This window comes from Phanerochaete carnosa (assembly GCF_000300595.1).
Source record: "Phanerochaete carnosa HHB-10118-sp unplaced genomic scaffold PHACAscaffold_1, whole genome shotgun sequence".
Lineage (NCBI taxonomy): Eukaryota > Fungi > Basidiomycota > Agaricomycetes > Polyporales > Phanerochaetaceae > Phanerochaete > Phanerochaete carnosa.
The window spans coordinates 2,103,430-2,127,408 of NW_006767628.1; the positions used below are offsets into that span (position 1 = coordinate 2,103,430).

The 23,979-nt window shown below is 53.2% G+C and overlaps 8 protein-coding genes across 8 annotated transcripts; 4 read left to right on the top strand and 4 right to left on the bottom strand.

Moving 5' to 3' along the window:
- Positions 1 to 817: 817 nt before the first annotated feature.
- On the bottom strand, positions 818 to 1,999 carry PHACADRAFT_110318 (uncharacterized protein; the record flags this gene model as incomplete). Its single annotated transcript, XM_007390083.1, has 2 exons — positions 818 to 1,777; positions 1,832 to 1,999. 2 exons carry the CDS (start codon positions 1,997 to 1,999, stop codon positions 932 to 934), a joined length of 1,014 nt encoding a protein of 337 aa, XP_007390145.1. The 3' UTR covers positions 818 to 931.
- Positions 2,000 to 2,231: 232 nt separating this feature from the next.
- PHACADRAFT_155795 (uncharacterized protein) lies at positions 2,232 to 3,111 on the bottom strand (the record flags this gene model as incomplete). The annotated part of the gene is made up of 4 exons (XM_007390084.1): positions 2,232 to 2,345; positions 2,399 to 2,523; positions 2,574 to 2,770; positions 2,819 to 3,111. The coding sequence occupies 4 exons, from the start codon at positions 3,109 to 3,111 to the stop codon at positions 2,232 to 2,234; spliced, it is 729 nt and encodes a 242-aa protein (XP_007390146.1).
- Positions 3,112 to 3,323: 212 nt separating this feature from the next.
- PHACADRAFT_246766 (uncharacterized protein) lies at positions 3,324 to 6,580 on the top strand. Its single transcript, XM_007390085.1, has 5 exons — positions 3,324 to 3,704; positions 3,848 to 3,968; positions 4,026 to 4,032; positions 4,081 to 5,089; positions 5,147 to 6,580. Exons 1-5 carry the CDS (start codon positions 3,390 to 3,392, stop codon positions 6,377 to 6,379), a joined length of 2,685 nt encoding a protein of 894 aa, XP_007390147.1. The 5' UTR covers positions 3,324 to 3,389; the 3' UTR covers positions 6,380 to 6,580.
- Positions 6,581 to 6,725: 145 nt separating this feature from the next.
- Positions 6,726 to 9,438, top strand: PHACADRAFT_246768 (uncharacterized protein). The gene has a single exon (XM_007390086.1). It carries the CDS (start codon positions 6,839 to 6,841, stop codon positions 7,886 to 7,888), a length of 1,050 nt encoding a protein of 349 aa, XP_007390148.1. The 5' UTR covers positions 6,726 to 6,838; the 3' UTR covers positions 7,889 to 9,438.
- Positions 9,439 to 10,669: 1,231 nt separating this feature from the next.
- PHACADRAFT_246771 (uncharacterized protein) lies at positions 10,670 to 13,181 on the top strand. Its single transcript, XM_007390087.1, has 7 exons — positions 10,670 to 10,974; positions 11,029 to 11,343; positions 11,397 to 11,590; positions 11,646 to 11,711; positions 11,760 to 11,882; positions 11,939 to 12,146; positions 12,199 to 13,181. Exons 1-7 carry the CDS (start codon positions 10,861 to 10,863, stop codon positions 12,895 to 12,897), a joined length of 1,719 nt encoding a protein of 572 aa, XP_007390149.1. The 5' UTR covers positions 10,670 to 10,860; the 3' UTR covers positions 12,898 to 13,181.
- Positions 13,182 to 14,016: 835 nt separating this feature from the next.
- PHACADRAFT_189825 (uncharacterized protein) lies at positions 14,017 to 14,614 on the top strand (the record flags this gene model as incomplete). The annotated part of the gene is made up of 3 exons (XM_007390088.1): positions 14,017 to 14,246; positions 14,311 to 14,467; positions 14,531 to 14,614. The coding sequence occupies 3 exons, from the start codon at positions 14,017 to 14,019 to the stop codon at positions 14,612 to 14,614; spliced, it is 471 nt and encodes a 156-aa protein (XP_007390150.1).
- A 662-nt stretch (positions 14,615 to 15,276) lies between these two features.
- On the bottom strand, positions 15,277 to 19,168 carry PHACADRAFT_246773 (uncharacterized protein). Its single transcript, XM_007390089.1, has 9 exons — positions 19,147 to 19,168; positions 19,026 to 19,084; positions 18,767 to 18,972; positions 18,675 to 18,707; positions 18,022 to 18,616; positions 17,909 to 17,970; positions 17,283 to 17,852; positions 16,144 to 17,229; positions 15,277 to 16,090 (listed from the first exon to the last, which is right to left on the bottom strand). The coding sequence occupies exons 3-9, from the start codon at positions 18,860 to 18,862 to the stop codon at positions 15,602 to 15,604; spliced, it is 2,931 nt and encodes a 976-aa protein (XP_007390151.1). The 5' UTR covers positions 18,863 to 18,972; positions 19,026 to 19,084; positions 19,147 to 19,168; the 3' UTR covers positions 15,277 to 15,601.
- Positions 19,169 to 20,094: 926 nt separating this feature from the next.
- On the bottom strand, positions 20,095 to 23,952 carry PHACADRAFT_203855 (uncharacterized protein). Its single transcript, XM_007390090.1, has 10 exons — positions 23,727 to 23,952; positions 22,474 to 23,670; positions 22,109 to 22,425; positions 21,951 to 22,053; positions 21,779 to 21,860; positions 21,600 to 21,729; positions 21,195 to 21,545; positions 21,061 to 21,139; positions 20,898 to 21,001; positions 20,095 to 20,848 (listed from the first exon to the last, which is right to left on the bottom strand). The coding sequence occupies exons 1-10, from the start codon at positions 23,772 to 23,774 to the stop codon at positions 20,206 to 20,208; spliced, it is 3,054 nt and encodes a 1,017-aa protein (XP_007390152.1). The 5' UTR covers positions 23,775 to 23,952; the 3' UTR covers positions 20,095 to 20,205.
- Positions 23,953 to 23,979: the final 27 nt, after the last annotated feature.

Genomic DNA, 23,979 nt, shown 5'->3' on the forward strand with positions numbered 1-23,979 from the left:
TTGATAAGCTGTTTGGCTTTCTCTGAAAGTGCATAGAACACTATAAATCTCCAGCTGTGTGTGTGAGCAGTGAATATTATGGATAGTCAATGTTTTTGCTGGCAACCATATTGCCAGGGTTCTGCTGTAGTACATGTAACTCTAAAAGCATCAGACTTGTTACGTGATGGACTGTCTTGAGCACAAATTTTGCAAAAGTGTATCCTTCTGCATTATATCTGAAGTTAGAGCATAATTTACAAACAGAATATTTTTCAAACATTATTTAGCATATGCGAACAACATTCTAACAGTAGAAAGATGGTGAATTGCTCATGAAAGCCTGTCTGAGCAATTGTGTTTTCACACACACCAGCTTTCCAAGCATGGTATTTAGCCCTCTGCATTGCTCACACTGACAAATTCTAGATTTTTACCTGACTTAGACTTAGACATACATGGCCTGCATATGATAGTGCATAAATAAATTGCAAAAGTGCCTATAGTGCAAGGCCAATGCTTACTGTGCTAACTGATGCTAGTGTGCTAACTGGTGCTAGTGTGCCAACTAACACTAATGCACTAACTGGTGCTAGTATACTGTACATAGTATAGAATCTTACTTGAATCTAAGCATGTTTTACTCTGTAGTCTATATTATTCTGTAATTTTCACAATATATATTCATTTTCTAGCCATTTTCACCACATTTTTTCTAGCACCTAGTGCCTGCATCAAAATGACACCTCAGAAAAATGCTACAAGTAACTTAGTGTAAGATTGATATATACACCATATAGCTAGCTACAGCAGTCATAAAGATACAGAGAGATTTTGACACCTCTTTGCAATTACATATGTTATTTTTGACAGCTACTGCAGCTATACTAGAAATACTACAAACTAATATGCATTCTGTGTCCTAACATTTTTTTCATTTAACACAGTAATTCTATATATAGTGTTTAACTATTTGAAACATGCTAAAACCTACTATTCCCTTTTCTCCTAATAAAGTAGCACATTCAACAACTGATGCACCAGCTTTATACATTCTTTCTGCTGCAGCCACAGATGTCACACCTCCCACTCCAAATATTCTGATATTCCTAGTTGCATAATCAGAGTGTTGGCTAATGAGTTTAGAGAAGTGGTAGACATTGCCAAGTGCAATAGCATGAATAGCTTCTCCACCCAGTCCTCCAAGTGGAGTTGGAAGAGCAAAGGTTGCATCCGCATCTATAGCTGACTTAACTTGATCAGAATAGAGCAAAGATGAGCCAAGAGTGTTGGTGCAGGCGATGAAGGCAAACGGGTTGATTGTGGCCACAAAATCACCTGCTGATGGGCGTGAGAATGACGCAATGGCATTGATGGCGTCGTGAAAGCAGGTGGCGTAGAGATAGGGCGGGAGCTTCAGGCCGATAGTGAGTGAAGGATTGGCAAAGTAGGCATCAGCAAGCTCTTCAAGGAAGGGAAGCAACAACGGGAAGTGATATGAAGGTGGGGGTGTGTCTTCAATGTTTGGGCAGGATGTATTCAGCTCTATAGCAACGAGTGTCGGCTTAACGCCCAAGGCCTCGAGCTCCGACCGAAGGGCTTGGATGATAGCAATCATGTCCCGTAGCTCTTTTGGCGTTGAAGATGTTATGCTGATGATAATAGGCTTCGATGGGGTTTGGACTGCTGGAGTCGGCATGGTGAGGAGTGCTTTTACCCATTCAGCATACGAGCGTAGAGGGTGAGGGGAGTAACCGTAAGAATTCAGCGTAGACGCTGAATTTGACATGAAGACGACCTGTGTATACACACATCAAGAACAGAAATACATCCACAAGATTGATTATCATACGGTATGCCTTTCACTCTCCTGAAAACCGTTTAATGTAGCCGTGCGCGTCGTAACAGCCCCAGTATCGCGAGATTCATAAAGCTCTCGCAGCTGGCTATAATCCGACGCCCATGCGCATGACGCATTCGCGACAGGAGGCTCAACGTTCAGCGTGTGGACACGGACCATCTTCTGAATAACTGTGATGATATCGTTAGTTGAAGTAGTGCGGATGGTGAGTATAGCGTACCTTGGGTGCTGGAGATGGTGTACGAGGACAGAGATTGAGTCCGTGTGGCCGAACGCACACGATTGGCATATCTACGACTATCCTCGGGGCGCGCAGGGATTCCCCACGTGATCAGCCTTGTTGAAATCGACATGGCATTCCGGACGATCATACAGCAAGTAGCTAACTATTTCATGTCTTGAGTGCTTCCTCCCGCTCCAAGACGGCCTTGTCCAACTTTATCAAGATGGTCGTGCGATTAGGGAATGCATCGGTGGGGGTATTATGTGCCGTGACGCGCGCAGGCTGAAAACCTGAATGGATATCAAGCAATCAGCATAGGGGAAGGCAAGGCTCACAAATCCCAACCCATCTAAAACGGCTTCTACAATGCCTGCAGTGAATGAGGAGCAACTGAGCTGGCTCATATCGCGAGGAACGGAGACATTGCGGGTGATGGGTGGATCATTGTCAATAATCATGTCTGCGCTCTAAGTGAATACCACAGGCCCCCAGGAGGCTGAACACACATACACTCATCCGGGTTCTCTACACTCTTCTCGATAGCATCAGCTGGCTTTCCAAATACTGTTCGCCACACGTGCGTATGGATGGACATAAGGGCCGGAAGGAATCGTATCTCTCGTTTGGGCGTTTTTGAAGAAGATTCATTCCTCCATGACATGAGTTCTACGACACGGACACCGACGCGATACCCTAAGGTATTCAGCCTGCATTTGTGATTAGCGCGACGAAGATGAGACATCCAAATCGCGCACCTTCGCTCAAGGTCTGCAATACCACTCACGCGTTTCTGTGTGTACTGTACCACCTCTGAGAAAAGAAAGGCGAACGCCGAAGCAGAAACCTCGGCTGCTCGGGTCTTGTTGAGGTTGCGGTCATAGACGTTAGGTCGAACGCCAGGTCTTGGTGTCGCCAAGGTAGTGTTTATTGACGGAGCTGCTGGCAGCGAAAAGCGGGTGGATGACGATGCGGGCGAAAGATGGTCCAGAGAGGTAAGGGACGATGAAGAGAGTACGGAGAAGCGAGGATGGGGCTGGGGGTAGGACATGGTCTGGTCGGAGCCGTGCCTGAGAACGCTTTGGATCTGGATCTGAAGGTCCGGGCATTTCAACCAGTCAAACAGTGATTTGTATTGTGATTAGAGAGTAGTAAGGATATGAAGTAAGTACGGAGTGAATCAGATGATACGGTGGAATAGCTCCCGTGGGCGTCGCATGCCTGCTCTGGCCTCGTCTGCTGCGCTCATTGCTCGCCTTAACCGAGAGTTACAACTTCGGTCCTTAAACTCACAGGCTTATGCCAAGCTGAATAAGTCGCAAGGGCGAAATGCACCATCCCTTTTCTCCCCAGGCCATGTCCTCCTATTCCACCCACCAGCCTCCCACCATCCCAGGCCGCCTCCGTCTTCCCGTCACGTCATCTCTCCCGAACTTGCGTAGAGAACACAAACCGGACTCAGACGGTCGTGCCATGGGTAGTCAGCCTGGTAGTCCTAGTCTCGCCAATGCGCCATCACCAGCTTCACTGCAGAACCACATCTATACTGCCTTCCTCGAGAGGCGTACCGCAGATGTCGCGCTTCACATTCGTGGGTCCTGGCACGCGATCTACAAACTCCATAGAGTAGTTCTGATTCAAGCTGTAAGTAGCTAGATTATGCGGCTATTTTTACGTGAGCTGTCCACCAAGTCGACCATTCTGCATGCATTCTCTCATCAGCTGCACATCCCCAAGTTAATTAGTCCGTTATGATTGCCATATGCTAATGCTCCATTGATGTGCAGGGCTTCTTTCGGTCTCTCTTCACGTCAGGCTTCGCGGAATCTAAAATTAAGCTGACTTCTCACCGCTTGGGACCGGACATAGTGGACGTCGTACTAGAGGACTCGAATATCACACGAGCAGGTGCGTTCGCCCTGCAGCGATCCCTGCTTTCTGTTGTCTCACTTTCTCGCCCTCCAGCCTTCGAGTAAGTCAGTGTCACCCATCGGCTCCCCACTCTCACTGACCGCGGCAGAGTCTGCATCGCGCACCTCTATGGCGGCGGGCCCGAGCTATTCGTCTCACCATCCCTCATCCCTACGACCAAGCAGCCTCTCACATCTGTCTTCCCATTGGAAGTAGGCTCCGAGTGTTCACCTGTCTCGGACTGCCCTCCTGGCAAACATCCCGCGTCTCCACGTTTTCTGCTGTCACTCCTCGCCACAGCCGTGTTCCTTTCGATAACACCAATCGCAACTCAAGCGATGTCTTCAGTCTTGAACACCATCGGCCCGTACACCGTCGTTCGATATCTCAACTTCGCTCTCGGACGGGGCATTGGCGAGCCTGATCTAGGAGAGCCTGAAGGTGCTGTAGGTCTGGAGAGCGTGGCGGAGATGTTGGAGGATGAAAGAGATTCAATCTTGGAAGTCGACGAGTCTACCACGCAGACACCCCGAGCTTTGAACGTCACAAACCCTCTAGAGAAGCTCAAAGACTCAACTCTAGAAGCAGGGTCGAGCCAGTTGTCTATCGAGAAAGAAGACCCCTCAGAGGGAGACTCGAGTCAATTTTCATCGCGCTCGATCTCGCAGTTCGAGCCTGAGTATTTCTTCTATGGCGTCGTTTCTGACAAGATCGGTGAGGCCGCTGCATGCTGGCTTGCACGCTGGGGAATCGATATGTTGCGATACGAGCTGCAGTTGGCTGGAAGAGATGTGGCGGACGTTACTACATCAAGCCAGTCCGCGGGGAATAGGAGACGGGCATCGACCGTTCCCGGCGGATCCGGTAGCAGCATGCCCTTTGTCAGAACGGACAGCATGAAGAAGCAGAACATTCCTGTGATCTGGCGAAGAGGCGGATTAACGGCTCGATGGATACGAGGTCTTCTCTCGTCGGATATGTTCTTCATACTGGGCGAAAAGGAGCGGTACGATGCTGCACGTCGCGCGGTGGAACTCCGACGCGCCGAGGGCATACTGGAGGAGGAGGAGCAGGAATACGCATATCTCTTTGCTAAAGGTATATACTATACTAACATGGTGAGATCCTAATTGCACCGCTGCGATGAACTTGTCTGACTAGCGCCACCTATCTAGGGTTTGGACGAGCTGATGTCCATTTCGAAGGACGCGTCGCCGACTACCGGGAAGCCTTATGTTCCACTGGCGGTGTTACAATCTGCTCATTGGGATCAGTCTGTCCTACGTCACACCATCACCAGCCGCAGTGGCTCCGCGTCCTCCCCGCCTTCTTCGCCTGAACCTTCACCCCATGGCAAGGAGCTAGGCGTGACAGTGGCTCACATAGAGCTGGTGTCAGCTCTTGACAAACCATCGATCAAGTCCCTACATGCCACCATACAGCCTGATGCTCCCTACTATCCCGTTCCATCTGACTCTTCTCAGCGTATCGGTGACAACACGGGTATCGAAGGTGCCTCGTTGGACCATATCTTCGAGGGCGGGTCGTCACCTGCGAAGGCGTCAGACGGTGCAACCATACCATGTTCTGAAGCTAACTTTTTCGGCACTGCGCAAAACGCCCGCACCGCGTCGCAGTGTGTTGAGAATAAGTCGGACAAAATCAACTGGTCGCCATACCCGCCTTTCAGATTCAGCGTCGAATTCTGGGATGTTGAAGCGCTGAAAGAGAAGAGCCGTCTACACTCTCGGACTGTCTGGTACGCTGGCAGTTTGTGGAATGTCTATGTTCAGATTGTGCGTAAGAAAGGTATACAGCTTGGCGTATACCTACACCGGCAATCTTGTGTTGATCCCATCCCACCTTCCTCTGCGCCCGCCAGTCTCTCGTGCGGTAGCAACTTCTCGACGCCAGCCAACACCATTCGACGAGAGGCAAGCCATTTCACCGGTGCCCCTCTTCAACAAACTCTTTCATCGTTGTCCGTGCAATACCCAACTCCTAGCACGAGTCGCTCGGCCACACCTCATACTGCGCCATCAACGCCCGCAATGTCATCTTCGCTTCCTAGCTCTTACTCCTCGGGCCTCCCTTCTTCTACAAGCGCCACCAGTACCACTACTCCCGCCACTGCTCCGCCGATCTCTCCTACTCAGCCATACCGTGATCCGCGTGCCGCTGTCAGTGCCTACTTTACCATCGCTTGCGCAGGCTCGACGGGCTCTAGCCTTACGCGCTTCAGCAGCGCCCCAGACGTCTTTTCCGTGAGCCAAAGCTGGGGTTGGAAGTCAAGCTCGTTGCGAACAGCAGAGAATTTGGAATTGGACGGAGACGGTGTACCTCGCGACACGGCCGCTGCAGACAAAGAAGTCAGCCTACGGGCGACTGTGGTGCTCGGCGTTGTCTAGCATGATCTGAACATACTTCGGATGAAGCGTGCTTTGTCGTCGTCAGATCTCTCATAGGCTTCTGGATCTTCCTGGTTAGATATATTTTACCTAATGTATGTAGCGTAGTTCTGTCGTCGGATACGGTCGAAGTTTCGCCTTCTGTATCGTCCATGTAATCCTGTATAGCTGGTAATACACGTCCACTTGTGCATACAGCCTCAATCTCCTTAACGAGCCAGTGTACCCCATCTTGTGCTCACCTCCGGGATATGTAGTACAGAGCCTCCGCTGCGCTTGCCAAATGCAGTCGCATGATGCAAAGTTCTGTTTGCGGACGCCTTCTTCACACTTTGAACTTGTCCACTGCACTCTCGCGTACGCTCTCTCCTTCGGCTCTACTCAACTAGCTGACCTGTACTTTGCCCGTTTTAGTGCCTTGACTCGTACTCTTGAGGGCTGGGAAAATTTAACGTGCGCATGTCGAAGCAGCCTGAGGCTCTGGCCGGTGTCGCGAGCAGCAGCGGCTGCCTCAGACCACTACCGAACCCGTCAACCGGTAGTGCGAATCCCTCCGCATCTTTGCCCGCTCTCTGGGGCTATCTTCAGCCTGCGCTGGATCACATTGTACGCTCGTCAACGAACAACCTAATGAAGGCCCCGGCTATTGAAGTCTCGTATCACATGGGATTGCACACAGCCGTATACAACTACTTCACTTCGCAGTCAGACTCAACAGCAACAGTCCCAAAGGCTCTTTCGTCAATTCCATTCTCAAGACCAGACAAGACGAAGCAAAGTGGCACCGACCTATACGAACAGCTAGACCGCTATTACGCAGACACTGCGCGTGAACTATTTCTCGGCGTGCCCCATGACGACTCCTCTCTGATTCACTACCTCCTTCCTTGCTTTTCGCGCTACAGTGCAGGGGCGCAGTCCGTGAACCGCCTGCTGGACTACGTGAACCGTCACTACGTAAAGCGCGCCGTCGACGAGGACAAGGGCTGGCTCCGGCTCGCGGACGTGTTCGAGGCTGTCGCAAAGACAATCACTGAGGACGACACGCGCGAAAAGATCCAGAAGCGGATGAAGGAGCGGCGAACGGAGGAACTGAGGCGATGGGGTTACTATGACGGCGCCCCGGCAGAGATGCTCGCCCAAGCAGAGGCGTGCGCGGAGGCCGCAAGCCCGCCTGACCGGGTCGTTCCGCTCTCGTCATTGGCGCATCGTCGCTTCCGTACCGAGGTCATCGACCCGCTCCTTGCGATTCCCAAAGCGAAGGGCAAGAAGAAGCACTCGGCGAATGGGCAGAACAAACAGTCAGGGCCGAAGGAGCCCAAGGGACGACTGGCTCGCGCGGTGAAGGAGCTACTAGAAGGGGAGAACAGTGATGCAGACGAAAGACGGAGGCTTGCGGGGGAGTTAGCCATTCTGCTGCGGACGGTTGGCATTCGGATCGACCATCCACTGCGGAAGAAGCTTGACAGATTCATCGCTCAAAGTCCGCAGGAGGATGAGCATTGTTGATCCACTTGATGAAAAGTCGTCATGTTGGTTTGGTTCTGGCTATCACTCCCATTTCTAGAGGCGTATGGGCTTGCAGAGCTGGGTAATCATAGACGTGCGATACCCAATTTCGCTCCGGTGTCTTGATTAGTGTGCCACGAAATCCTCAGACCAATCGAACATGCTCAACGACTGTCGGCCAAATCAATGTCTCCAACTTGGAACTGGGACGCGTGGAGGAAGCAAGGCTGGAGAAGATATGTTACATCTCAACCTACGCACAAAGGAGTCGCCAAGACAGTGCAGTATCGCCCATAGCTAAAGTATAATGATAGCTATACAGGATAGACTCCGTCGTCGTCGCCCACTGTAAGCTCGCCCGCGAGTTGCCCGGCGAGGCAGGGCAGTTGAAGGCAGATGGAATCGGAATCGAAATCGGCAATGTGGTGTATGCGTATGTGCCAGTGGGAATAGCCTATTCGGTGGTGCTCGCATGGTCGGTGGACAACGAAGAGGGATAGTTCGGAGTTGCATACGTGGGGTTGTTGAGCGACACGATAAATGCTGGTGCACCTGCATACAAAGGCCCGCGTTCCTGTTGTACAGGTGGTGGAATGCCCCAGGCGGTAGTGCCGTATGATGCGAGGGGTTATTGTGATCCTAAAACATGCGATACCGGGCCCTGTGTGCGATAGACAGGCAACGACGAGATCCACAAAGATAATAGTACCAGAGGCGGTGTGAACCAGGCGAAAAAGCTCACATTGCCCACGGAGTGGCGTCCAACGCCAGACTCAACGTTGGAGAACTGAAGGCTGCCGACATGCTGCTGCTGTCCGAGCAGTGTGGGCGCGACAAGAGGGCTGCGAACGGGAGCGTCGGGGGACGATATGGCGATGCTGACAGGCCGCGAGTCGAAGACAGCTGTGGTGTATGCGTCTAAAGACTTCTCTTCCGGCATCTCATCGTACGTCTTCGCAATAGCCTTGATCTCTTCGACCCGTCTTCCTTGCGCAATAGCGTCTGCGAGCGCAGAGCAGCGCTTTAGCTCTTTGGGCCCATTACGCTTTACGTTGCGCTTCTGCTTCTGCTCATTGCCGTACTGCGGACGGAAGCGATAGTCAGGATATTTGAGCTTATGTAGCCGTTTCTCCTCAGCGGCCCTTTCGAACCAGTGTTTTTTCTCGTCAGTGGATAGCTTTCGCAGACACATACCGATGACCCGGCTGATAATGCGATGGTCGCGTTCGACGTCGGGCGTCATGAGACCTTGGCGGTAGAAGCCGAGGCGATGTATCATGAAGGCGTTGCGTGGGCGGGGAATATGGTCGGGCGAGCGTGGATGGTGGGGTATGTACTTCTTTTTGGGCCTTTTGCTTTGCGACGAGTCGGAGGTGGCGTCAAGGGGAAAGAGAATGGCGATGGCGATGACGGTGAAGAGGGTGATAAAGAGGACAAAGAGGAGACAGAAGATGAAGGTGAGCTAGAGAGCATATCCTTCGGCAGAAATTCGGTGGCGGGGGACGAGCTGCGGGAATTGTGGTCCGAGTCGGTATGGTCTGCAGATTAGAGGTTCAGCGAGCAACGTAGTGCGAAGATAGCATATTTCTTACCAGAATCTGAGTAGCAGAACATCGAAGCAGACATGGCAAAAGGGAGCACTCGGCGGCCGGGTGCACGCGAGGTACGTGGTAGCCAGGCCCACACTTGATCGCCTTTTACACGTGTTCGCTGGGAGAGATACTGAATAGACACGGCCCGGTCGGAAACAGACCGACCCTCTGCGCGCGCTCCTTTTCGCTGCACGAAAGAAGCGGACGCTAACTATTCACCGTACTGTTGCTGAGATTGTGCCAATCATTTGAATCGAGCTCGCCACTCCACACTCTGTGCTGCGACTCCCGGCATGATGTAAATTGCCGCCCTTTGTGAGGAACAGAAAGCTGGGCTTAATTCAGGGTCCTATAAGTGCCACGAAACGCACCCTCAAGCTGTCGAGCTTGCAAGGGGGGATGAGCTTCAGAACGTACATTGTCGAAGATTACTTCGCTAAGCGCCACAAACTGAGCGTCATGCCGTTCAAGTTGCGACAATTTTTGTGGTGGGTATGTGAGACAGTGGATCTTGTCTTGCAGCTGGATGTGATTATCCGAAGAAGGAACTGCTAATAGATAGGCGTGACGCCTTCGAAGCGGATGAAGCGAACAATGAGGTTCCCTTGGGCTCAATAGCCGTGAGGCGAGGCACGATCTAATCGTTCCACGAGTGGCACCCAGGCATGGTTATTGTTCGCGACGTGGCGCATTTATCGCCGGCGGTTTACTGGGGCGGGCATTGAGCTGTAGCCGAACGTCTAGATCTCGTCGCTGTGGCAGCACGAGCCGCAAAGCATGAGAAGCTGAGGGCTGACGACATGGTTCAGCTCGCGAGGGCGAGAGGCACGTGGGACGGCAGCATTCCGCTGTGGGGTCGCCTTATGCTCGACTTGGACGCGATTAGCATTATGTGGAGCTTCAGTAGCCGCGGTGCGGCTGCGTCCAACGTTGAAGCCAGTGGCCGCGTCCTGCTGGGCATGACGAGTGCCTTATTGGTATATCGTTCGCATTCTGGACGGGCTCGCTTACCGGTATGTATACCAGAAGACAAAATACGTGTCTTCAGCTTGCAGCCCGCCGCCCACCGCTTTGAGGCTGAGCGCGACCCACTTTCGGGTGAACGCAGAGGGTCACGTGGGAGTTCCCATTCCGGCCGTGCCTGAGATCATCGAGCACTGGAATACTCGGTGCAGTGGAAACAGCGGCCGCCGTCCTCCGCTCCATCCGACCCTCTAACCGAAACTCCTGCTTTTCGTTCCTTACCTTTCCTCCAGCTTCGCATTCCTCTTGCTTTCCTCCAGATACCACCTAACGACAGCATATCATACCATATCCCACCATACTTTGATACCATTCCTGACGGCTTGCCCGCCAGCCGCAGTTCACTAGCACCCCAACATGAAGTCATTCTCTCTCCAGGAGAAAGTCCTGCCCCAGCCTTCTTCATTCTCGAAGAAGAAGCACTATGAGATTCATGACACTCTTGGTACAGGGAGTTTTGGAAAGGTTATGGTACGTACATCCGTGTACCAAAGATCGAGCATTCTCAATCAGTGTTCACTGCAGAAAGCGACTTGGCATGTCCCTGCGGGTCAGGAGCGGATTGCCCGAAGGGGTGCTGCCGCAGAGGCAGACGCCCTTTCTATCTCAACGAATGGTGGCTCCTCCCCGCAACCGGCCTCCCGGACACTCAGTCACAAGAGCGGCTCTACCGCAAAGTCTTCCTTCCTATCGATAGGCTCGCACCGCAGTCATACGCAAGACAGCGGTCTAACCGTCGAGGTCGCTCTGAAAGTCATTCCCAAGAAGAAAGTGAAAGGCAATGAAGACAGTGTCTGGGGAGAGATGGACGTTCTCAAGGGTTTGGACCACAAAAACATCGTGGGTGCGATGTTGTTGCGTTAACGATATCTTTTCCTTATTTCTTTGTACAGGTCAAGTTCTACGAATGGTTTGAATCACGAACCAAATACTACCTCTCATTTGAGCTCGCCATGGGAGGAGAGCTCTTTGAACGTATCACGCAGAAGGGCAAGTTTACAGAATCAGATGCAGTGAGCGTCGTGCGGTCCATCTTATCGGGTGTTTCGTACCTCCACCACCATGATATCGTTCATCGTGACCTGAAGTGCGTATTCCTTCCCAACCATCAGGCCGCATTAGACTAAGCCGCTCTCATCCAGGCCGGAAAACATCCTTTACCGCACCAGGGACCCTGATTCTGATATCGTCATTGCTGATTTCGGCATGTAAGTAACTTTCTTTTTACGCTTCACCAGTGTTTCACAGTTCTTCAGCGCAAAGCATTTGCATGATCCAGAGGAACAGCTACACTCGTTAGCTGGAAGCTTTGGGTATGTCGCGCCCGAAGTGCTAAACAACCAGGGCCACGGAAAGGCCGTTGATTTGTGGTCGACTGGGTCCGTTCTCCAGTCTTTTACAAGCATGGAAGGCGTGCTGATGGCCCCTATGACAGCATCATCACCTACGTGTTGCTCTGTGGATATTCACCTTTCCGATCGGACGACGTGAAGGAATTGATACGAGAGACGACAGCCGCCAAACTGGAATTCCACGAGCGATACTGGAAGAACATCTCCAAGGAAGCGAAGGACTTCATTTTATCTCTGGTTGTTGCCGACCCTCTGAAGCGGCTAACCGCAGATGAAGCCCTCCAACATCCGGTGCGTTGGATAACTCTCCTTCCACGGACCATCTTTTAACAACGAATTGCAGTGGTTGACAAGCCACGTGCCATCCACAGAACACGATCTCACTGGCCTTCGGGAACACTTCAACCCACGCGCCCGCTGGAAAGTCGCTATTGCAGGAGCGCGGGCGCTCCACCGCTTCGGTTCGCATGCCTCTCACACAAGCACGAGTAGCAAGAGCAGCGGCGGCTGGCGGACAATGGTGGACTCCGACGAAGATGACGACGACCAACAGCAACAGCTCGATCCCGAGTCTGTGCCTGGCAGCGCCATCGGGCAGGCGGACCTACCGGGCAAGAACGACTTTGTGAAGGTCACCCCGTCAGACACACCACGGCCAAAACAATCGCCACTACCGGACGTCCACGCTGAAGATTATGTAACGCTCCCAGATCGCAAGTCGCCAGTGCCTCCGCCCGATGACGCAACCACGCCTGCGGACAAGACGAGCGCACACGACTTGAAGCATGAAAAGGACCACCACGAGCCGCTCGAACAGAAGGTCCCGAAGGAGCTTCATGAGCTGCACAAGGAGAGTCAGCAGACAAACGGTCGGGCGCACAATGATCACGGACATGGCCATGGCGATCATGATCACGACCCTGACGATGAATATCTCAATATGCCCGGGTCGTTCTATGTCAAGCCCAATGCACGCGAAGCTCATGGGCAACATCACGGATTTGCGAACCTGCTTCGCAAATTGCGGCTCAAGTCTGATTAAATTATTACCTATCTTCCTCTTTTCCTATTGACTGGATGTTTGAGTAGTTCTCAGATCTAGGTTATCTACGCCCCGTATCATGAGCCCCGTTGCATGCACTCTTGGATGCGTATATGTCTAACATGCCGGCTTCACTATGTTCCTTGCTACCCGCTTACACTGCTACCCATCCGCGACAGCTCGCCGTTCCACATCTGCACTCCTTCGCACCTGGTTGCTGTCGCTTCTTCCCCTTCTTATCACGCGCCGCCTTCGGGTCGTAGTCCACTGTGAGCTCTTTACCCTCAGGGATCTCTTGTTTTGTCACGAATGCGAGATAAGGCCGGTTCATCTGCGGAAGGTAACCGAATGCACGTTTGAAGCGGCAGGATCGCACGTACGCTAGCAGGCGCATCCCAGACGACAGGGCTGACTTCCAGATTCGGCTCACATGAGTGACTACGAGCAGTATGAGTCGTCGAATGCACCGCTAATAGGAGCGTTCATACTTTACAAAGCGCGTCCAGTTTCCTGAAGCCGTTGTTTGAGTTGGAGTGCGATGTGTTTGGGTACGACCTACCTCGCTTATAAGCATCAACAGAGTACTTCTTGTCCTCGGTAATGTCTTCTCCTTCCTCAAGTGCATCAAGGTCGAAGATGTATGACTTATTCTCTCCGGTAATTTCGACAGCCTCACGACGGGTTCTGAAGAAAGTGTATTTAGCGCAGACATAGGCAACCATGCTCACGACATACTAACATGAGTACCCTACTCATGATTAGAGTTCGACTTGCTCATTCATAGGGGAAATTGCACTCGCCCTGTAAATAAACCCAGCACCTTGCCCTTTGGCAGGTCCTTTGAGGCTTTGACGCCCCAACCGCACGAGTCTGTCTTGAAAATTTTCAAAGCCACATCGCGTGGCCGCTGCGCCACACGGTTAATGCACTGGTTCAAACCACAGGAGCAGTTCTGTGAGACTCCAAGTGAGGATGTAGAATGTGTTGGAGCGCTGCCGTGTCTCATACTTTATTGCATTCAATGACAATAGTACCCATTGACGCCCCAGGAAAAAGCCGAGAACGGCTCCGCAGATGCCCCCTCAGAGCTCTAATTCATCTGATTTGGAACCAGACGACATGCCCCGGAATCGCAATCGTGACATGCCCCGCGTGCCGATCCCGGTTCCACGGCAAAATCCACGTCCACCCGCCTCTCTCACGCTTTCCGCGAAACAGAGGCTCGAGCAGGAATGGAACGAAGCTTGCAAGATTGTGCACGCGGCGTACGTCGTGATCGGCGACCGGGAAGATGATGCCATCCCCCAGCTGGACGATGATTTCAAATGGGTCGAGGCGGAATATGAGCTGTGAGGCCTATACCTCTGGCTGGCAAAGCTTGGTGGATGACAATTACTGACTGAAGTCCGCCAGCGGAAATAACGTACTACCCGTCGACGAGGGCTTCCTTATCTCGTGCACCTGTGGCAATATCTGTGAAGACGCCCACACATGCGAATGCCAAGAAGAGCTGCCTCTGGAGGAGGATGAGGATGGACAGCTGTTAAGGACATTCGCGTACGATAAAAACGTGTGTCATGAGATATACATCGGGTTTCAATTCGTGTACTACCGAAGCTAATGAAGCGAGCAGGGCTTATTCAAATTCGATCGTCGGCTCTGGCTGCTTCTGAGAAACGGCGGCGGGCCTTCCACGGCGGGCCTGCTCGTCGTTTAGTCGAGGTGACGAAAGGTAAAGAGTCGGACGGGATCTCCTACCGTCTGTCTTGGCATCAAAGGCGGGGCCCTCACTGGAGACTCCTCAGAAGATTCGCGCGTCCGGTCCCGCTCGCGTTCGTGTCGCGATGATGTGGAATCAGGTTTGAGCCGCGGCAGCCGGTCCCATCTCGCGTACCGTGGATTAAGCTCAAAGTCGGTTATCCAGTTCGGTGTCCACCCCAGGTCGGATTGTGCTTGTGGTAACTCGTGTAGCAAGCAAATAGACAGTGGTGTGATATCGATTTCTGTTACCTGCTCGACGCGCGACTCGTCGGCGTCCGGCGAATTCTGTGGATCATGATCAGCATGAGATGGGGCCATACCAGCTAGACATCTTGGACCTCCCTCGCGTCGGACATGAGCGCGTCTCGACATCTCGCTATCGGACTGCGCCTGCTGCTCTGGTAGCGAGTGTGGTGGTCGAGGACAGAACCACGCAGCTAATGTCCGGATCGGGCGCCCAAAGGCATTGTGGCGCACACTGGCAGCCATGAGTTGGGCACGCTCACGTCTTAGCACCTCATGCATAGATTGCGGATAACTACACAGGACAAATAATGCAATGATGATGTACTATAAAAACAAAGTATGGAGTATGTAGAAATGGGAGCCGGAAGAAAAGTACGCTGTACAGGGATGGAGATGCCAAGCAAGAAGCGTGGTGTTGTATAAGTGTCAGGAACCAGACGTCAAAGCAAAGAAAAGCGAGTGCGGATGCGTGCATAATACAATGCGGTGTTGATGGTAGTATAGTAGAATGGCAAATCCCGATGGCAGTGCAGATAAAGGAAAGTCATAGCCCGAAGGAGAGCATGAGCCATAGGTATCGGTTCCGGCGAGCCGGAATGGTTAGTGGGGGGTTTGATTAGAGTACGACCTACTGCGAGAAGTGAAGAGAAAGCCACGGAAGGGCTGTCTAGAGGAACAGAGCAAAATGGAGCATATTTTACATGCCGTAACCGTAGCCACGCTGATACGCGTCATTGACGGTCATGGTGGGGAACGCGTTGCCATACGTCGTCGCGGCGGAAAAGCCAGCGTGGGTGTGCGGCGGCGTCATGCCTGGGCTGTTGTGACTCGAACCATTTTGGAGGACGTAGCTATCGATAGAATGCGGTTGCATCTGCAGGTGGCTCTGCGAGAGTGAGCCCTGCCCCTGCATCCCACCCTGGAGGCCGTAAGGGCTGCCGTAGCTGTCATTCAGATGGCCGCCCTGCATTCCTCCCATGTTGAGGTTCGGGTTGCGAAGAGCGAGGTTCGCGACCGACTGCTGGCCATAATGGCTGCCGCCGAAACCAGGTCCATCGAGTTGCTCCCGCTGCAGCTTGTTCTGGATGCGCTTGCCATACGGGGTGTTACGGATGAGAGGAAGGACAGGTCGGATGCCCTCGACCAAGAGCGCCCGTTGGGTAGGCTCGGCGTAATCTAGAGCGGTCTGCCACGGCTCATGAGTCATAGCGAATGAGCGAAGAACAGCAGGTCACATACCTGAACACAGTAGTTACCGTAGGAGTCACGGAGCAGCTTCTCGAGACGAGTGCGATTAAGCAACTCGCCAATGAGCATTTTGCGGGTGCTATGCTCGGCGACTCGGACGCACTTCTCGATGACATTCGAGCTGAACTTCTGGACAGAGAGTGCGCAAACATTGCCGGTGAATTGGCGGATGACGGCGTCGGAGAAGCGGTTGTCGTTAAGGTCGAGGATATACTGCACGACATAGTTACCGTAGGGATCCTGGACGAGTGTCAACGCGTTGTATGTAATCTCGTTCACGAGTTGGATGCGCTGCGGCTCGGAGGCATGATCGACGCAGCGCTGGAGGACGCAACAGCCGTGACGGTGGGTCGCGACTTCGACACAGTTAGCGGCAACGGCATTGTAGATGAACTGGTTGTCCTCGGGCGCAAGCTTGTTGAGACACTTCTGGATGACGTGGTTGCCGTTCAAGTCCTTGATGAGCACGACAACGTGCAGACTGAGCGCAACGATGATGGAATGGATTTGCCGGCGGGTGGAGAGGAAGTCAATCATCTTCTGTACAGCGCGCGTGCCGTGCATGTTGAGCGAGATGTTGACAAGGTCCTGGGCGACGGACTCGCAAATGAGGTTACGCTGCTCATCCGTGCAATACTCCAACAGCTTCTGGCAGAGGTAGTTACCGAACGGATCGGTCATAAGCTCAGGGAAGTGGCCAAAAGTCTCCCTGAAAATCATGTCTCGATGCTCAGGCACACCCTCCTCGAGCTTCTTCTGGAGATATCGGCAACCGTGTTGATCTTTGCAGAGGGATGGAATCTCGCCCTGAAGATCCTCAAGACGCATGCCAGCAAAGCGGTTGAACTCGCGGTCAACGTCCCCACGCTTATGTTTAGGCCCATGTAAGCCGTTCATCTTACCGTCACCGTTCTGCCGCCCGTTGATGCCGAGGCCGTACTTTGTACCGTTGTGATGGTACAATGCCGTGGAACCCGCGCCGCCATTGGCATGTGGAAGCCTGCTGTCACTGTCGTAATCATAGTCGCTGTAGCGGCTATTGTCGAGCGTGGCATTGACGTTCATGTCGTACGTAACCTACGCACATTGTTGATTAGCCGAGTTTACGATGCGGGTGCGTGAATGCATACCTGGAGCGAATCGTCCATACTTGGTTGCATAGTGTTGTAGCCAAGAGCACCTGATTCGTACTGGCTCGAGGGCAGACGCGAAAGCGAGGGATGTAGTTCCACGGGGCTTGAACCCTGAGCGGTAAGCAAGCCGTTGACGTTTGGGGGCTCGGCGGAGAGTGGCGTGCCCAGGCCCTTGCTGAGAATGCCATTCGGCCCCGCGCCGGGAAGCGGAGTGTTCGGCACAGAACGTGCGGCGGTGATACCGCCAATAATGCCATCTGGTAAAGCCAGAGGAGAGCCACGGCGCGAGGACAAGCCCTGGACTAAACCCTGCGGTATTTGTTGAATGAGGGGCGTGTGGTGTCCTGAGACAGTACCCTTGGGCAAGTCACCAAGGCCCGGAGACAACGCAATTGTCGGGTTCGTCACGACACGACGGGACTCGTTGCGGGACGAGACACGATCGGGAATGGGACGGGGACTGCTGCCATTAAACTGTAGCCACTCGGAGGACTTGTTCTGGCCAATATAGGACCCACGATTCTGGACGGCGGCCAGGTCAAGAGCAGCGGCGGAGGACGCGGACATCTAGATTCACAAAGCATTGTTTTAGAGATAGTCCAAAAGCGCACCGCAAAGCGCACCTTGTTGCCATATCCGTTTACGTATTTATCCTCGTCCGAGGTCGGGAGATGGCGCATGGCGTCTAATCGGGAATTAGCGCGTAACACAAATCTGATGCGGCGGAAATACCGACTGTGCATCTCTTGGTCAATCTGTTCATCAAGCATCATGCCCGCGTTGTAGGTATAGCCTGCGCTCTCACCAGCGTAGCGGCCGCTGCTGGAACGAAGGATAGACTGTGGAGCAGTACCCTGGGAGGGAGAGGATCGCTCGCCGGCAAGCGAGAGCTTGTCAAGGTGACCCGCAAGTTCCTCGTCGTGTTCGCTAGCAGATGTCCGGCGGCTGGCGGGCATACTCTTGGCGCCTCCGGGACGAGCAAAGCTCTGCAGACCGTTGCTCTGGGTTTCGGGCGAGTGTGCCACAGAGGGAGCATACGTGACAGACTTGCGCTTGTCGGCGGCAGAGCCAACTGCCTTCGAGAGAGACTCAGCATCGACGGAGGGGTGAGCAAAGCCGGGATGCAGGCCAGGCGAGTACTCGCTGCTGAGCATCGCGTTCACGCGTGGTGGGGTGGTCGGCGCCGATGCTGCAAGGTGCTGGAGGTTGGCACCAGAGTCGATGGTGAGAAGTTCCCGGGCCTGCTGTGCCTCCAAAGCGCGCATTTGGTCTTCGAAGAGCCTACGCTGGAGAGCGCGCTGGCGTTCATGCTCAATCTTCTTGAGTATACGCTAAGTGAGAAAAGGTCAGCAAGACTCTGGCAAGATAGCTCACAGAGTATTGACGCACAACATCGCCAGCGGGATTGCCGTATCTCGCAGCCTAGCAACATCGTCTGTGAGACCGAATGTGTGAGCCGAAGCAAAGACAAGAGGACGCACGGAGTCGGCCAGATCCAGAAAGGCGGGCGGACTCTGCTTGCGGTCGTCGGAGGAGGGGTGATTAGATGTAGTAGTAGATTCCGTGGTAGTACTCATAGCGAAAGAAGATTGACAGAAGATACTTTTGTCCCAGAGTTTGACGAGAACAGATTGATGGTAAGGAGGTAATGTAGGACGCGCTGAGACCTAATTGCACAAAGGTAATCCTGTCCAGCGGCGAGGTAAGAAGCGTGTATGCGAGACACGTCGGTGAACAGACCTGCCACCGATTTCAAGCCGGTCTAAGATGAACTGATGTTGTACAGTGCGGCGGGTGGGCTGTGAGCGAGACGACGTGTAAGTACACGGCGACGGTGTGGGCAACAACGACGACGATTGACCTTTGCTTACGACTGCCGAAAGCCAGGGTGTGTTAAGAGAAACTCGTAGGGTGAGAGTATTAGCAGTAGTACAAAGGCACGGGCAGAGGATGAGCGAGCGCAAGGGTCCCTCCCTCTAATATGTTTCGGCGGTTACCCTCTTTTTTTTTATCTTTCACACGCCCAACCTCGCTAGTGCGCATCTGTTACGCTCTCAAGCGAGACCCGTGCTCCCACCGCCCAACTCGCCCTCCGCCTGTTTTGCTGCTCTCGGTGTTTTGCTCGAAGAGTATTTTATTTTTATTTGTGCCTCGCTCACAGCTCTTTGCGCGGCAGGGCCCTGCGAGCTGTTGCTCTCCGCTGCTCCCTCACTGTCGTGTCCGTCACATCATCATTATGCGTGACGCTCTGTGACCGTGATCGGCTAATGCGAATGGACCCGTGGCAAGGGGCGTGAGTCGCCTAATAAGGCAAGCGTCGGTGCCTGGGCCCGGACAGTGGCCGGGGATGGCGGGTGCATGGTTCACCTCCTTCCAACAGAATGCTCCAACGCCCGAAACTCGCCTCGTTTACGAGACCCGCTCTCGTCAATTCTGCCCCATGGATCGTCATGTCGACCGCCCCGTGTACATCACCGGCTTGCGCGTGCGAGGCTGCACGAAAACATTTCAAGCGACTCGGCCGGGCTGACTCACGCTTCTTTCCACGCATCTTTTTCAAGATGAACGCGCAGGCTGCTTACCTCAAGCCCCAATGGTACCGCGAACCTTTAAGCTGCTTCCCGGTTTTAGGCCTCGCCGGGCCTATCCCGCGGTGCAGGGAATGTACGGAATTAAATCGTCCTCTACTAGTCGCCAATCGCCAATCGTGAAATTAATCTGTCCGCGGATCTTTTCAAGTAAACGCGCCACATACCTGCACAGCACCATCTCTTCCTCTGGCTATTATTTTCATGGGCTTTTGCCCTTTGGCTGCGGGTCCAGTGTATATATTATCTCCGAGCCTGCGCGATCATCGCGGAAGCAGATTCCAATGTATAGTATAGTTGTACCGTATAGCACGCATGGTAAACAGGGACCGTCAGCTCACGCCGTCCACCACGCTCGGCGAGCAAGCGGGCTCGACAATCTTCTCCCCCACCTGAGCGCCATGTCCGAGTACTGTCCCGTTGCCGTTGATTGCAACTCTGCCGGCGCGAATCTTTGCCCCTTGTTTGTTCTCTTCAGCACCATCCCCGGACGTGGATGCACGGATCGTCCGCCGATCAGAGTCGTCCTCGTCGTCCCCGCTCCCGCTACCCTCCGCCTGCGCCTTGGCTAACTCAGGCGCAGACGCAGGACTAGCCACAGGTGTAGAAGTAGATGCCATCGTTGGAGTCGCCTCTCCTGTCTGGTCGTCATCCAGCGGTGGCTCTGCCTTGGCGGAACCCCGGGACGAAGACGGATTCCGCTTAAAAAAGCCCGACAGCGGAGTGAGGTCGAGGAAGCCTTTCGATTTTCTCACCGTGCTGGTGGGCATGTTAACCGGCTCTGGCATCTTCGTAGGTGTAACAGCACCGCTTGCTGGTTCACCATCACTTCCGTCCTCTTCGGACGCTGCCAAGACGGAGTCGGTCGGCGCAAAAGAAGCAGGCTCTCCGACCGCTGGAAGAGTAGACGGCGCGAATACTGGAGACTGTAGAGCTGAGATGGTCGTGGACGCCACGCTTGGAGGACGATAGGATCTGGATGCGTCATTAGCTAGAATGAAGCGAGGATCGCCATAGGGCCTACGTTGTTTGCAGCGTATCAGGGTTAGTGAGTGTCAATAACAGGTTCTTCAAGTTTGGCAATGTATGACGCATATCCAAAGCTCTAAGGTTCCGCTCGGTCATGAGCTTCGGAGGAGAGCCATCAGTCAAACCGCGACCGAAACAGGAAGAAAGTTACGCCTCACCAGTTCGATATCCTTATTCAGCAAGAAAACTGCGTATTCAAAGCGGTATGTGTCCACACCCTTGGAAAATAAGGGAAACCTACGAGTTCCTTTCAGCCTTAAGAATTTGAACGGATAATTATAAAACAACATACATCCGAGGTCCAACCATATGCGATATGCTATCCTTGATCAAGCTCCTGCCACCAACACAAGTAACAGGATACGTCAAGCGTATACCAAGATACGCTGCCAATAATTGGACCGCCTGTGCGGCGAAGCCCAATGCGGTCGCAACGGTCTCCTCGTTGATCTCCTTGTGCGAAGACAGCGAGAGCGGTGGCGCAGGATCCATCGGCGCGTTCGGGATAGGGAGCGGGACGTCGAGTATAGTGAAGAGCAGGTCTGGCGGGGAGAGTAGATCTATCGGAAAGATGAAAGCGAGAGTGCTAATCAACATGTTCTGCATTGGCGATATGCGGTGGCGGAGCTGTATGAGTCTTTGACTGGATGCAGAGATATGCGTGAGGTCTCGATAAGCTTAGTGGCGGTAGAATTACCTCTCAGAGGAAAACAAAGCCTCAGTCTCGACCTCTTGTTGCAAGTCTTCATCGTGCACCTCGCGGGCCTCTGCAAGAATCTGCCGCCGGATACGTAGGTCCTCCCTCTTCGCCTGCAACCTCTCTTTCACTATATCATATCTAGGTGAAAATTCAGGAACTAAATAGGCGCAACTCACGAGTCCTTGAGCATTGCTCAACATTGTCGACCTCGCGACGCAGTTCTTTCACCCAAGCGTTGCGCTCCGAAGCTTCGCGAGTCTTTAGTCAACATATTGAGAATAGTTTCAGGGCAAACAAGGACGCCACAAGCCAGAGTAGAAGTGGCGTCAGAGGTAAAACAGTACATACCAGAGTACTGACATCATTGGTTGTAACAAGCTTGTCAATATCGCGCACGACATCCGATAATAACTTTGCTGTGTCTTGAATGACGGCCTGTAGAGTTACGAGCCTGAAAGGACCGTGGCCTTAACGTCAAAAAGCAGGAACAATGACTGACCGCTTACTTGAACAAATCCTGCCAGGTTACGCTCTTGCGCTCACTACCATGTCGTCTGGCCAAGGACATGCGTAAATCGTTGAGATCCGGGGTAAGTTCATTCGCCTTCACGTTTGGAGCCGGAATTTCACTAGACTTGGCTGTGAACTTCCTCCGAATACCGGACTCCCCATCTGAGTTGTATCCCGTTTCCGGTGAAGATGAGCGCGAAGGTAGCGTCACTGAGAGGCTTGAGCGCAAGGACGGCAGATAGAAGGTTTGGCCCAGAGGGTCGAGAGTCACACACAATGTGTTCGGAGGAAGGCGAGAAGGATAATGCACGATCTATATCCTCATCAGACACGTAGTTGATCGCGTATATGAGCTACTCACATTATTCTGGAGCGGTATCAGGTCGTTCAAATTCACATCCCACCGCTCCAAGACCTTCCACTCTCCACCCTGGTCGACCACTTCTCTCTCATCTGCATACCGCGCTTTCTCCTTTCCTTTGCCGTTGGATTGGCGCGATGACTTCGGGTCCACTACTTTCCCCCAGATCTCAACCGACATACGTGCCATGCTCAGATCAGTGTCCTGCGCAAAATCAAAGTGACTTCGGGCATCAATGCTGAAAGACGGATTTATCGACGGTTGGTGGATAGGCGACAGGTAGTCTGGAATTACAGGAAAGTCGTCTTTGGGTGGGGCAGGATCTAGTGTGCTTAAATGGGGAGCAGAGGTAGAGGACAGCCTTGAGAGTGCATGGTCTCGAGTCATGGATCGTGGCAAGGTCTGCGGAGCGGATGGTTTCGCGATAACCTTCGTTAAGGAAGCCGCAGAAGAAGACATGGCTCGATGGTGTCCGGAAGTAATTCGAGCCGATGTCCCTTTGGACAACGACCCGCGTCGCATAGGGTCAGCGAGCTTTGGCACGCCATTACTTCCTGAAGCTATAGTAGTGTTACGACGAGGTGGTTGCGGCGAGTTGCTTTGCGATTTGGTATCTTTCATTGCCGACGACAAGGTCTCCAAGTCGCTCTCGTCAGCACTGTCACAAGTAGGAGGTATAGTGACAGTGAGAAATGTCTCCACCAGGCGCGACTGTAACACCCTCTCCAGAGCAGGTTGAGAAGTGTCTCGTAAGAGTCCAGAAAATGGCGTCGAGGATGTCGCGGGTTCGAGGACGGATGAGGAAAAGTTAGATATGGAGGACGCCATCGAGGGAGTGCGTGCCCTCAGCGTGGGTCTTGCAGTAGGTGGAGGGCCATTAGGACGGCCCTTCAGGTTCGGCGAGGTCGTCACGCTTGCTCTCGACGCTGCGCGCTGCCTCTTTGTAAGAGACTCTTTCAGACTCGGGCTGCCGTCCGCCCCGGAAAGCTCGTTAGAGAAGAGGGTCTGTGCGGAGACGTACGACTTGCGCCTGCCACGTTTCCTAGCAAGCGTGACATCCAAATCATCAGATAGATTGCCATGTGGAGTGAATTGCGGTTGTTCGGAGGGCAAGACAAGGGCAGAGGCGGCCTCATCGCGGATGGGAAATGGTGTAAGATTGCGGACTTGGATTGAAGTAATGTGACGAACGCGACGCTGCAGAACGCAGAAGTTAAGAACATAAACTCATGGTAAGCGAGTGTATACGCAACTGGAGCCACAAGTTCTCCCTCCTTCGGTCGTCCAGTCTCGCTGAGCATGGTATTCTGACGACCTCGGGGCCGCTAATCAGGTGGTGTTCGTCACAAGGCTATAATGTACAGGCCGCTCATTCGTTCAGAACCCCGACCGCAGTAGTCACGGTGCGTTGAATACAAGCGGGCCGCGAGCGTGGTGGCCGTGTATGATGTCTGAGGTGCGTGCAGGAGGCAAGTGACTACATCAATTCCACCCAGACCGACTGGG

What these genes read in the sequence shown, in the direction of transcription:
- PHACADRAFT_246773 (XM_007390089.1), bottom strand. Translation starts at nt 18,862, where the DNA reads ATGAGTACTACCACGGAATCTACTACTACATCTAATCACCCCTCCTCC. An exon ending in TTCTGGATCTGGCCGACTCC is followed by an intron (nt 18,708 to 18,766) that starts GTGCGTCCTCTT and finishes CGATGTTGCTAG; the next exon opens with GCTGCGAGATACGGCAATCC. An exon ending in GTATGGACGATTCGCTCCAG is followed by an intron (nt 17,230 to 17,282) that starts GTATGCATTCAC and finishes CAATGTGCGTAG; the next exon opens with GTTACGTACGACATGAACGT.
- PHACADRAFT_203855 (XM_007390090.1), bottom strand. Translation starts at nt 23,774, where the DNA reads ATGCTCAGCGAGACTGGACGACCGAAGGAGGGAGAACTTGTGGCTCCA. An exon ending in TGATACCGCTCCAGAATAAT is followed by an intron (nt 22,426 to 22,473) that starts GTGAGTAGCTCA and finishes ATGAGGATATAG; the next exon opens with ATCGTGCATTATCCTTCTCG. An exon ending in TGAATAAGGATATCGAACTG is followed by an intron (nt 21,002 to 21,060) that starts GTGAGGCGTAAC and finishes TCTCCTCCGAAG; the next exon opens with CTCATGACCGAGCGGAACCT.
- PHACADRAFT_246771 (XM_007390087.1), top strand. Translation starts at nt 10,861, where the DNA reads ATGAAGTCATTCTCTCTCCAGGAGAAAGTCCTGCCCCAGCCTTCTTCA. An exon ending in GTCATTGCTGATTTCGGCAT is followed by an intron (nt 11,712 to 11,759) that starts GTAAGTAACTTT and finishes ACAGTTCTTCAG; the next exon opens with CGCAAAGCATTTGCATGATC. An exon ending in ATGAAGCCCTCCAACATCCG is followed by an intron (nt 12,147 to 12,198) that starts GTGCGTTGGATA and finishes AACGAATTGCAG; the next exon opens with TGGTTGACAAGCCACGTGCC.
- PHACADRAFT_246768 (XM_007390086.1), top strand. Translation starts at nt 6,839, where the DNA reads ATGTCGAAGCAGCCTGAGGCTCTGGCCGGTGTCGCGAGCAGCAGCGGC.
- PHACADRAFT_246766 (XM_007390085.1), top strand. Translation starts at nt 3,390, where the DNA reads ATGCACCATCCCTTTTCTCCCCAGGCCATGTCCTCCTATTCCACCCAC. An exon ending in GAGTAGTTCTGATTCAAGCT is followed by an intron (nt 3,705 to 3,847) that starts GTAAGTAGCTAG and finishes ATTGATGTGCAG; the next exon opens with GGCTTCTTTCGGTCTCTCTT. An exon ending in GTATATACTATACTAACATG is followed by an intron (nt 5,090 to 5,146) that starts GTGAGATCCTAA and finishes CCACCTATCTAG; the next exon opens with GGTTTGGACGAGCTGATGTC.